This window comes from Leptonychotes weddellii, chromosome 4 (genome assembly GCF_054177405.1).
Source record: "Leptonychotes weddellii isolate Sample4059 chromosome 4, ASM5417740v2, whole genome shotgun sequence".
NCBI lineage: Eukaryota > Metazoa > Chordata > Mammalia > Carnivora > Phocidae > Leptonychotes > Leptonychotes weddellii.
The window spans coordinates 20,335,434-20,347,458 of NC_138372.1; the positions used below are offsets into that span (position 1 = coordinate 20,335,434).

Here is a 12,025-nt window from a genome sequence, read left to right on the forward strand (position 1 = left end):
TAAAGGTTCAAACAAACTTCAATGAGCCAATATTTTATCATTTTTCTTTTTCTTTTTTTTAATAATGGCAGCTTGCAGAAAAAACTGAAGATCTGATAAGAATGAGGAAGGTCAGCCATTTTTCACTTTCACAAAACTGCATTACCATCACCCATGCTGACTTCTACAGTGTGCTAAAAAGACAGTGATCCATTCTTTTCATTGATTTCTCTTCATAAGAAATTACTTTCAAATCGCAGATATATATTTGCGCATATATATATTTGCATACGCTCACATACATATGTATACCAAAGAAATTATAATCCTATACTATTTGTTGAAATTCCCAGGAGGAAAATATCTTTTCAAACACAATGAAATAACTAGTGAAGACCAAACCTACCCTTCATGTTTAAACTTTATAAGAAATATTTCAGTGGCACCATATTTTTGGAATCATGGACAATATTTGATACATACTTACTATGGAAACCATCATAGCAGCAACTCCTGGTTTTGTTAATAACTGTGTGTTTTGCTGCTCTGCGCCCATTCTTCCCAACTATAGAGTGGGATGTATCAGTTCTTACTGAAGAGAATATTGACTAATCATGTATTAAGTGCCCTTAGATCTTTCTTATGAAAAGTATTAGAGATATACGTACTGTGGTATTTACTAAGTATGAAATATACCTCAAAAGGGTAAATAATGTTTTAAAGCATTTCTCCATGCCATGGAACATGGAATTTCAAAGCTTCTTTAAGTCACATATTTTAAGATAACCCTCAAACAGTTCGATTTCAAGAATGAGCATAAAACAACTTATTATGTAAGAAGCCAATGAAGCCAGGAGCACTGTCTATTTAAATAAGGTCATCATTTTCTTCCATCATTCATGAATAGGGTCATCTGTTTTCTAGTGGTAATGTGTTCTGTGTGTCCTTGTAGTTTTGTGACCATTTCATGTTGGCATATGCTGCGCTGTGGACATTTAATTTTTTTGGTTTGCCAATTTGCAGTTTTTTCCCGCAAGAACAACATTTTAATTTTTTATGCTTTTCTGTTTTTCCCTCTTTCATTTTCACAGAAAAAGAGAGAGAGACTAGATGGTGAAAACATTTATATCAGACATAGCAATTTAATGTTGGAGGTTTGTATGAACTTGAAGCTTATTTTAGTTGGTTGCCTATAACCTTCTGCATTCTTTGCAATCATCCCTTTCTTTACTCTGCGTTTGGTTTTGCATGCCATTGCATGAAAGAATTTTAGGTTTAAAATGCTTTTGCATGTTGGTAAACATGAAGATATGCAACCATCTCTCCTTCTGACTCTTTTTAGTTTCCATCTGTCATACTTACCTAAAAAATATATGATTGGGACTATCCCTGCTTCTCACGGTTCCATTGTTTTACCCACTTGTAGAAAATTCTACATCACTGTCAAAAATTCCTTGAACTTTCCAAGAGTATAAACTCCTATATGTCTCAAGCATCAAATTCATACTGTATTTTTCATCTTCTGAACTGAGAGAGTGTGGAAAAGTAGGAGAAATGATCACAATTCAAAATGGAGTTAAAAATTGGGGAATACCAAAAAATGACAGGACAGTCAGGAAAGAAAAAAGATACAGGAAGGAAAGAAGGGACCTGGTATTTAATCCATAGTTAATAGGATATAAGATAGTTTAATTACAAAAACAGATCTGTGGCCATAAGATTATTATTTTAAAGATAAGAAAATTGACCTTAGAGAAATTTAATTTGTCTGTGGTCACAAAGCCAGTAAATTGGTAAAGCTAGGATTTGAGTTAGGGTCTATCTATCTATCTTTATTAAACTACACTTTTTCCATTCAGAAATAGCAACATACTGTCTATTATAGGAATTGTAAGGTCATTTTCTCATTACATTCAACAATAATTTGCTTTCTACCAGAGTTATATTAGTATACTTATCTAGTTTGGGGCTCCACACTGGATAGGGAAATATGAAGCTAATTAGAAGAGTAGGGGAACTCTATGAGGAAAAAATAAAGAACATGGAGTTATCTATGTGGAAAACACTGAAGCTACATTAGTTTATAACTCACTAAGACTCTTATATAAAAGTTGACCAGATTATCTTATGATTTTGCTCAAGACAGAGCCAAAAGAAATGACTATAACTCTGATACTGGGGATTTTAACTTAAATTTGAAGGACATATAAATACAAATACAGAGGAAGATGATAAACATTGTTCCTGCCTTCAGGAAACTTAACAATGTATAGAAGTAGGGAGGAGAGAGACAGTAAACAGTTAAAAAAAATAGCGATAAAATTACTTCAAGTTATTATAGAAGCTATGAAGGAAATAAGCAGTATGCTGTGCTAAGAAAGGAAATCTACTCTGAATAAGATGGACAGGGAAGTTCTCTCTGGAGAGATAACATATTAGCTGAGACCTGAAAGATGAACATATAAGAAATGTGCTAAATATTATTAAACTGGATATCTGAAGAAACTTTTTTAGATAGAACTCTGGTTTAATGTAATGGCCTCTAATAGTTATTTAACCATGTCTTATTTTTTGTCAAAACATGTATTTTGAGTGCTTGCTATGTTAAGGTACTTTAATAAAAGTAATAAAAATTATGGCCAGCCTTCATTAATCACGTACTGTACGATGGGCACAATACTAAATGCTTTATGTACACTTACCTCATGTAACATGAGGTTTTTTAAGGCTGGACTCTAGGACATTTCAAACTCAGCAACTAGATCTCTGCTTGAGCTCATAACTAAAACTAGACGTGAATGGTTCTGCTTCTGGGATTAGGAAGAATTACAGAGGTCAGTTGATGTACTTGGCAGTGTAACATCTCCCAATCCCAAACATGCCTTTTGCTTTACTAGTCCATTTTTAGTGCTTCCTTTTGTTCTTTTTTTTTTTTTTTAAGATATTATTTATTTATTTGACAGAGTGAGACACAGCGAGAGAGGGAACACAAGTGGGGGGAGTGGTAGAGGGAGAAGCAGGCTTCCCACTGAGCAGGGAGCCCGATACGGGGCTCGATCCCAGGACCCTGGGATCATGACCCGAGCCAAAGGCAGATGCTCAACGACTGAGCCACCCAGCGCCCCTTTAGTGCTTCCTTTTGACTGGAACCTGCAGTCCCAATCATATATTTGTCATTTGTTCAATGAGGTGTGTTATAGCTTCTGAGACTCACAGAGTCCCTGTGTGTGATGTGTTTTTTCCCCAGCATTGCATTGATAGCCACAAGAGGGGATTTCTTAATAAGTGTGTGTTTGAAAATTAAAACTACTAACTACTTTTTGAGAACATTTTATATTTAATGGTTTGGTTTGGCTGCTGCTAAAATTATAAGATGATAAGTATCAAAAAGTATCTAGCCTAAAAACAGCCGCAGTAATTTGGCTAACCATCATTCTCTAGTTACAGTAAAAAAAAAAATTTGTCTCCCTTCCACTCCCTCCCCCGCCCCATAAGGATGTTCTCTCAAGTTATCTGTCACTCTAGTAGAGTTTTTTGTTTTGTTTTGTTTTTTTAAAGCATCTCTCCTACCCCACCCCCACTAATGCTTTGTTCTGGCCAAATAAGGTTGAGTTCATTTTTAGATGTACCGCCTCCTCCTCCATCTCCCAGAGAGAACCTGTAGCAAGTGTCTATGACAAATTCTATTTGGAACAGGTCCCTTTGAGATCTTAATTTTACTCTGTGCCCCCACAGGTTTCTAACAGAGCCAGCTAAGAAGGATGGAGAAAGCTCCTTCAGAAGCTACTGATTTTATTGAAACATTTATTTTTCTCAGGTTCCAAGCCAATCAAAAGCTAGGCAAGAAGAGTAACAAATCACCACTCTCATATTAAGAGGCTAACCCAGAGAGTTATGGTTTTACCATAGCATCTCTTGCTCATTTTTGTTTTGCTCCATTCATACTTGTAACTCTCCCAAATGTGTTAAGTTGTTCTTGGACCAAGCAGATTTAATTTCCAGTTAGGAGCTGGGTCACAGAGCCTTACATGCCTTATGGGTCTCAGTTGCTTAGCCTACTACTGAGTCTTTGACCAAGCTTGTTCATGCTTTTCTTTAGCTAGTAAACATGCTTTTCTTGCTTTCAGCTAGAATAAAAGTGCACACTGTTGTTTCCTCATGGTGAAGCCCATATTCATGGGCTATACTCACATTTCATCCCAACAAGCAAGAGGTAATTTTATGGGGAAGCTACAGGATTGCCCTTTTTGGGTTAGTTTTCTCTTTGATCTCAAAGCAAATATACATGGTTTAGTCTTGCAAAAATAAGAAGAATGGACTAGTAAGTGAATTTTCTGAATGAATATCTCCAGAATCAAAATTATGTCATGAGCCTCACCAATTCTTTTTCCTATGCTATTTTCCCTTTGACATTCCTTTTGAAAAAAATTTTATTTAGTTGAAGCATACGTTGCTCCAGAAAAATTTTTCAAACAAATTTTCATTTAAATGAGTTTGTTTTTTTTCCCAAAATGTGGTGGTTTCCCACAGAGAAAGAAAGAGAAAGAAAGAAAGAAAGAAAGAGAGAAAAAGAAAGAAAGAAAGAAAGGCTAATCTCAAAATTTACACAGCATTTTAAAAGATATATTTAATATTATGCTTTTCTTGGATACAGAGCTGCCGTGATATATAATAAACACAGAATTTTTAGCATTCATCAAGTGACAGGTTCCCACATATTTTGATCTCAAGCATAGATCTTCTGAGCTTTTTTGGAGAAGTATGTTGGACAAAGAACATTTCAGTTTTTGTCTTTAAATTGTATTTCCCATTTTATTTCTGGTCAAGTCTACCTTTTAAAAGTTTTATATGCCTCCTGTTAAATAAACCTGAATGTTATTTCTAGCTTTATTAACCTAAGTTTTGATCCTTTCTCCCTGGAATATCCCATTTAAGGGATATTAAACCTAGTTGTCCAGTATCCAAATATGCTGGAACAGTTGAGATATTTTAAATTGTCGAGAAGATATATAAGGTATCTGATGAATTCTTGTTAAATTACTTCCAGTCCATTGAAAGTTACTGGAAGAAGGTCCCTATTTTGAATTCTACTAAGGGATGAAGTAAAGCTGTCAGTAGCTGGAAGGCATAAGGCTTTTTTTTTTTTTTTAAGATTTTATTTACTTGAGAGAGAACACAGAGGGAGAGGGAGAAGCAGACCCCTACTGAGCAGGGAGCTGGATTCAGGGATCGATCTCAGGACCCTGGGATCATGACCTGAGCTGAAGGCAGACGCTCAACCGACTGAGCCACCCAGGCGTCCTGGAAGGCATAAGTCTTTTAGTTTGCATGAATAGTATTGGTAAAGAAAAAAAGCCATTATATTACATACCTGAGTGATTTTTCATAGGTGGTAACAATTTGCTCTCAAGGCTTGAGCCAGAAATTCTAGTAATAAATTCTTATGACAAGAAAGGGCTATTCCTGTTTATCAAAACCAGTAATATCCACCTAGTAATAAGGAAGCAAAACTATCTCTAGGTAGAAATAGAGGGATGCTGTGTGATTGCAACTCACCAAAGCAAAGCAGCTTTGGTGGCAGTTGCATCTTTTATCATGTCCTTTGTTTAATAGTTGCTCCTTATCTATTGCTGTCTCCATCCTGCCTGAGCTGAGCCTCAATCAGTTCATATCAAGCCAACGCTAATTGAGCTGTGAGGCTACCCTCTTGGGATGAGGAGTTGGAGATCTAGCACTGCATCCTAATGCGAAGAAAAGTTGCAAAATTAAGGAGTGAGGTCTGTGGGTTACAGAACTGCTAAGAGCTGTAGGGTTATGATGCTTCACTGCTTCCAAGAAAAGCACCTCATTAAAAAAAAAAAAAAAAAGAAAGGCAAGCAAATATACCATGTTGTATATTTAAAATTTAAATGCAATTTATGGATTAGTAACATCTGCCCTGGATGTGGTGTTTTCTACCAGTGCCCATAGTCTGGTGGGCTTCCCGTGATGTGTTTTTTTCCTCTGAGTATTCATAATTTTGCATCTTTGTCCTTTCAACTACAGGATTTAGACAAAAGTCAAGAAGAGATAAAAAAACATCATGCCAGCATCAGTGAGCTGAAAAAGAACTTCATGGAATCTGTACCAGAACCACGGCCTAGTGAATGGGATAAACGCTTATCCACTCACTCCCCATTCCGAACACTTAACATCAATGGGCAGCTTCCCACAGGAGAAGGAGTGAGTACTTTGTCCATGTGACCACTTGTGAGAATGAATGAAATAAATGTTATTGTATATTAATGTTCTGTATGTGAATAAAATAAGTAAGTTTAGAGCTGAAATTTAGCTTTGGTTCCTCACTAGTTCATTGCAGCTTTAAGGTATTCATAATCAAACACTTGTTTTTTAAGTCATATGGGCTACCCAGTCGAATTACAGGAGCCATTTAGAGCTACCATTAGATGACTAGGCTCTTGAGAACTGCCTCCTTCTGGCTAGTGTGTGTTTACAAATTGACCATAAGCCAGTGGAACTTTATGTTCAAACTGTGCCTCCAAGGACCAGAGAGTTTACTAAATTTAGTAAGGTCAAAATTGGAACAGGATAAACATTTTTTTTAAAACTTTATTTGAACATTTGTACAACTTAGAAATGTCTGGAATGGTTGACCACAATTATGTGATAAATCAAGGAGGTCTCTGAGCCAGAGAATGCAGAACACCACATATTAATGATTGTATTTCAATTTTAGAAAAATTATTGACGGTTCATCTTTATGAGCAGCATCAAACTTTTAACATGTTGTTTTGTAAGATAGTCACAGAGGAAGTTGGAGATACCTTTCAGAGGCTGCTTTTTTTATGTTGTTGTCATTACCTATTGTAGAAATCCTACATCTAATTAAATGAATCTGTGTGATGGATACCTTAAAAGTTACCTTAAGCATATATTTAAAAATTCTTTACTTAATTTTTAGCCTATATAGGTTAATATTTATATAAGTAGTCACAATGACTCAATGAGTGATGATAATAATTTTTTAAATTATATGCCTGGTTTTCACCAATAGCAATAGCAATTCTAGTCAAGAAAGGTATTGATGTCTTAATAACTTAAAAAAAACTTGTCTTTATATTCAGAATTCATGGTAAACTATTCAACTTTGTTTAGTTTCTGGAACTGGAGAAGATGATAAAAGTTGACTCACAAAGGGTACTTTTTATATTTTTCAAAATGTGATTGAAATTGGCTAAGAATTCTCCAAGTAGAGTCAGACCAGTTTCACCAAGTAAGACTGGAGAATTCTTGAATGATGGGTAGCTAGTTACCGGGGGTGATAGGATGCAGCTGTTTTTATTCACTGTCCTCTTCAGCCTCCATTCCCTGATGTAAATGGACATCAGTTTTATCTAGATAATGTGGCCTGAACTGAGACAGTGACTCTGCTTTCTATAAATCTAGACTTCAGGAGAAAGTCTTGTTGCCTTGTTGCTATCTTGCCTGGTTAACCCTCTCTGTAAACCATAACTGCATATTTTCTAGAAGTTTTCTTTTCGACTCTGTGGAAGTAGTAAAAGATGCTCAATTACTTTGAAAAAGTAACTTAATGCTCTCTTGGATGAAGTTTGGTAAATTTGAATCAGTCTCCATTTCCAGAAAATATCTTGTATCTTAATAGAAACCTTCCAGAAATCATCTCAGGGCTGGTTGGAAATGGGTATGTCATTCTGTGGACTTTAAAGAAAGGACTTTTATAAATTAGATTGGTGGGGAGTACTTGAGCCACTTTAGCTCTATGTGTCTGTATATTACTCCTCTAAATGAATAACAGAATAAATAAGAAGAACTGTCCTATGATAACCTTTTATAAAAAAGGATAACTCCACTTTCTGGCATATCTTACTTTTTCTTTAATAATTAGGGCAATATTTCTGTTCTCTGGGGATACCTCTTCCGTCTTTGGCAGCATTGTTGTTGCATTGCAAGGCTACTGAATTTTATATAATTTGTGTATGACCAGGTGAAGAAAACCTCTGTCCTTCCCTCGGAAAGAAAGGTTGGTGGGCCAGAGGTAAAGCTGCTGTTATGACTTGTGCTTCTCAATCCGAATTTGCTCTTGTCATGGCACTAAGCAGATATTCCCCCTAGAACTGAACAGCAGCTGCTGAGTAATTTTTTTTCTTTTGGCTCTATTAGTGAATTCACACCCCACTGCCTTTTGACCTAACACATAACATTTCCACTGCTGCAGCTTTTGCAGCTTTCAGTTTGCTTATTTCGGCGCATGGCTGGTTGAAAAGCTGCATGAAGATGTAAGTATGTATTCAGAGAGAAAATGAATTTAATTGTACCCTGTTCTTTTTATGTTGTCTTTCTTCTCCCTCTTTATATTCTTTTAAAAATCATTATGATTTTGCATCCTTTCTTTTCCTTTTTTCTTTTTTGCTGACCAGTCCCCCAGCTACTTTTTCCCTGATACATATCACTTAGGGGTGTGCAAAGAACCTGTGTCAAAATTCCAAACTGACCAGAGAAGGCTGGCCCCACTGAGAGAACTTAGAGCCAAGTTTTTCCTTTCATAGATAACATCTCTTGACTAGATGGCAGAGCACAGAAATTAGCGGGGGAGAAAAACTTCTCAGTTGGACAATTGGAAAAGACAACTTACCTTAAAAGTGTCAAAAGTACTTTGCTTAATGTGATGTATAAACCTTCACGATGGTTGTTATTTTTAATCATGATTCTGCAAGAGGGGGAGGGAGTCTACAGTTGTTGAGATTTGTGGGGGGTTTTCGTTTGTTTTTGATAGACCTTGGAGGCACATACAAACTTTTATACTTTTGTTTTTCTTTTGCAATCTTTAAAATGTATGGGATTAAAATTTTTATTCCCTTGAGCAAAAGCTAATTGCCATACTGAATGAACTGTTGCAGTTTTTAAAGTCTATATGAAGGGATATGAGGATAACTTTTTATATTCTGCCGTTCTATTTATAATAAAAGTAACTTTTCTGATGGCGAGAAGAATGCTTCATTATTGGCTTTGCCCAAGTGATCTAAGAAAAATTGACAGCACTAAAACAAGGAAAACTGACCCAAAATTCCTATGTGAGTATCCTTGAAGGAGGAACAAATACTGTAACTAAGGAAGTCAAGCAATTGCTTGAACTTTCAGGGCTTCTAATGTTCATTCATTCAAAAAATTATCTATTGAATACTCTACTGTGTTATAGAAATTTTGCTGGGATAAATTGCCAAAGTAAAGTGAAATAAAGAGTGTCCCAAAAGATCTTCCCAAATCCTTTGCACATCCCCAAGTATCATTTTTGAGCATTTTTCCATCTGTCATTTTGTTCATCTTTCTCTGTCTTTCTTGATCTTCTACCGTGAAAGCAGACACAGCAACGTGCTCTGTTAGTGCAGGATGAAGAGAAAATTAAAAGGCAAGAGAGATCTACTGAGAGAGACTTGCCCCAGCAAGACAATGAAGAAATTCTTCCCAAGGTTTCTATTCCAATCCCTGAGGATCACAAGTCTCTCAAAAAGTGCCACCTCTACTCTAGTACTTTTCCATCTCCTCGTATTCCTTTCCTGATGTCTTTTCTCGTGATTCTTGCGTTGGCTGTTTGGTGGCTGGTCTTTCTGTGATCGGAAAACAGGGTGCTCATCTGAAATGTCAAGACTAAAACCATCGAACTTTTGTCATTTACTTCTACTGTGTTATCTCCTGTATGATACCCTCTGATCTTGATAGTTCACTGTCCTAGGGGAGCTCTTTGTGATCATTTTTCTGTCAATAAAATGTTACCCTTTATAGAATGTGTATTGTGGGGTACAAAGGAGTAGCAATGGATTGCCCAAGTCAGCTTTCCTCCCTGACATTGAACAAGTTCAGACAAATCAGATTTAAGCATATGACACTTGGTACTTTCCCCAAAAGGTTTAAATCTTTTATCCTGCATGTTCGTATTGTTCTCTGCTGTCGTGTCCTCTCCAGTGTTACACGCAAAGTAGGATACTCTGTAGAAACAATTGATGGAATATTTCCTAATCTTCTATAGTCATTTGTGTGGCATGGGCTCTGTAGTTTAAGAAAAAAAATTCAACTTGCTAATTTTTCAAAAGCCTTAAAATGATAACGTTTTAATCTATGAATCCATAACCACTCCTTTTCTTGAGATATCAAACCAGTATATACAAAGGCCTTTTTTTGGAAAAGGGCTTTTGACTTCTGTGGCCTTCTTACGTGTACTTCTGAAATGTACAGGGAAAAACACCTTTGTCCTGCCTGGTGTATAGGAGGGATCTGCAAAGGTTAAACGCCAACTTTTCACAAGTAGAATGTTGATGGTTTAAGGAAAATGGTGCCGTGCTGGTGTCCCTCAGCCTCCAGCCAGGGCTGAATTTCCAGACCACGTGTAGCCATCTTTAAAAGTCCTAGAATACAGATTTATTCAAGATCTGTACATAAAAATATACCCTTCTCTGAATTAATACTGTGTTACTTCTTTATGACTTGAGTAATTACATTGCTAGAAGCAATATTTAGCCATTATCGCAAGCTTAAAATATATATTGATATATTGTTTCCCTGATAGACTTCAGACCTGTTTATTCTTACATTTGTGTTGAAATCAGTTGTTTTTAATTGATGGCCTTGTGAGCTAACGTTCTATTGTGACAAGTATGTGTCCCTCTGTTTGCATGTTGATTTTTAAGGCTTCCCTGAAGTAAATATGAGTGTGCTTTGTTTTCACAACACAACGCAGATGCCTAACCTGTTATTTTTTACCTCGGTATTAAAGACACCTTGCATGTAGCTTACTTTTTATGGCACTTGAATGTACCAATATGGATGATTTGGTTAATGTTGTCTCAAATATTTGTTTTAAAATCTGAGTTCATGGGGTTATCAAACTGAGATTTTTGCACTTTGTTTTACTTCTCAACACTTTTTAGTTGATGAAACTTCTAAACAAGACTTTTTGTTTTTAAGATGATGGCTTCTTACAGCAAAAAAAAAAAAGAGAGAGAGAGAGAACACTAATGCCAAGAATCTTTTGTCCTTCAACACCCACCACGATTCTATTTTCTCTGGAGACATGTAGAAATCTCTGGTATTTCCTGAAAACTGCTCTTCTGTCATCATAGGCTTTCCCAAAACATGGGAAAAGTAAGGGGCGGGTTGAATTTTAAAATCTGTTATGGGTGTGTATCTTTCATGTCACAGGCTATGTCGTTTATAACAAATATTTTGTAACTAAGCATATTTCTTGATTCACTCATAATTAAGAAAAGAGAGACCTCAATCAGCCTGACAAGTTGCAAAGCTGTCCTCTGACACAGAAAGTGATCATCATAAGTACTCCCCTTTATCTTTGAAGTAGAAGTGTAAGAACTTTCCTTATGAAATAACAAAACTATAACATTGGTTAGAGTCTTTTAAAATTTTTTCAGGGAACTGAAAAGGAAATAATCAGAATCATTTTAGAACTGTTTATGATTATATTTCCAGTTTTCATCCTGGTACACAGCTTTTTAATAATTATTATTGCAAACTTCACCTTGGATTATGTGTCCCTTTGTATTAGAGTTATTACAAGTCCATTAAAAGTCTAGCGTAAGCCAGTAATATTTTTCACTTTTTTGAAGTGCAGCAGGAATCCTCAGAGATCCTTACTGATGGTTAAAGAAGAGGCCCTTTCTTTGATTGATAGGATAAGAATGGTTGAGAGGAGAAGTGCCAAACCTTTGTATTGGATTAAGCTGGTCAGTGCAGGTTCAAAAGATATACCCATCGTGGTTATCAGAGGAAAAATACTAGACATTACAGCTTTGTATTAACTAACGTTAATACTGCTGACATTTGTAACAAAGCTGTAAATAGTCTTAGTTTCCTTCTCACATCTCATTCCATTCTGAATGCCAGAGACAGATCCAAATAACTGTGTATTGGTTTTATTCTGGTTCAGCTTCTTAATGGCCAGTTGATAAGTCAAAACAAACAAAACAAAAACAAACAATTTGAACTAAAGGTATCAGTACAGACCAGTAAAAAGTCT

The 12,025-nt window shown here is 35.9% G+C and overlaps 1 protein-coding gene across 19 annotated transcripts in view; it reads left to right on the forward strand.

Annotated features, from left to right (window-relative positions):
* Positions 1–12,025, forward strand: part of EPB41 (erythrocyte membrane protein band 4.1) — a 192,805-nt gene that overhangs the window by 152,254 nt on the left and 28,526 nt on the right. For 5 of the 19 annotated variants that reach the window (XM_081817911.1, XM_081817904.1, XM_081817898.1 and 2 more), the window contains exons 14-16: positions 72–110; positions 1,071–1,133; positions 6,025–6,201. In XM_081817911.1, the coding sequence (XP_081674037.1) occupies positions 72–110; positions 1,071–1,133; positions 6,025–6,201 (279 nt within the window). Of the gene's footprint in view, positions 1–71; positions 111–1,070; positions 1,134–6,024; positions 6,202–7,984; positions 8,036–12,025 lie in introns of all 19 variants that reach the window. The other 14 variants (XM_081817900.1, XM_081817901.1, XM_081817908.1 and 11 more) reach the window with 4 other exon arrangements.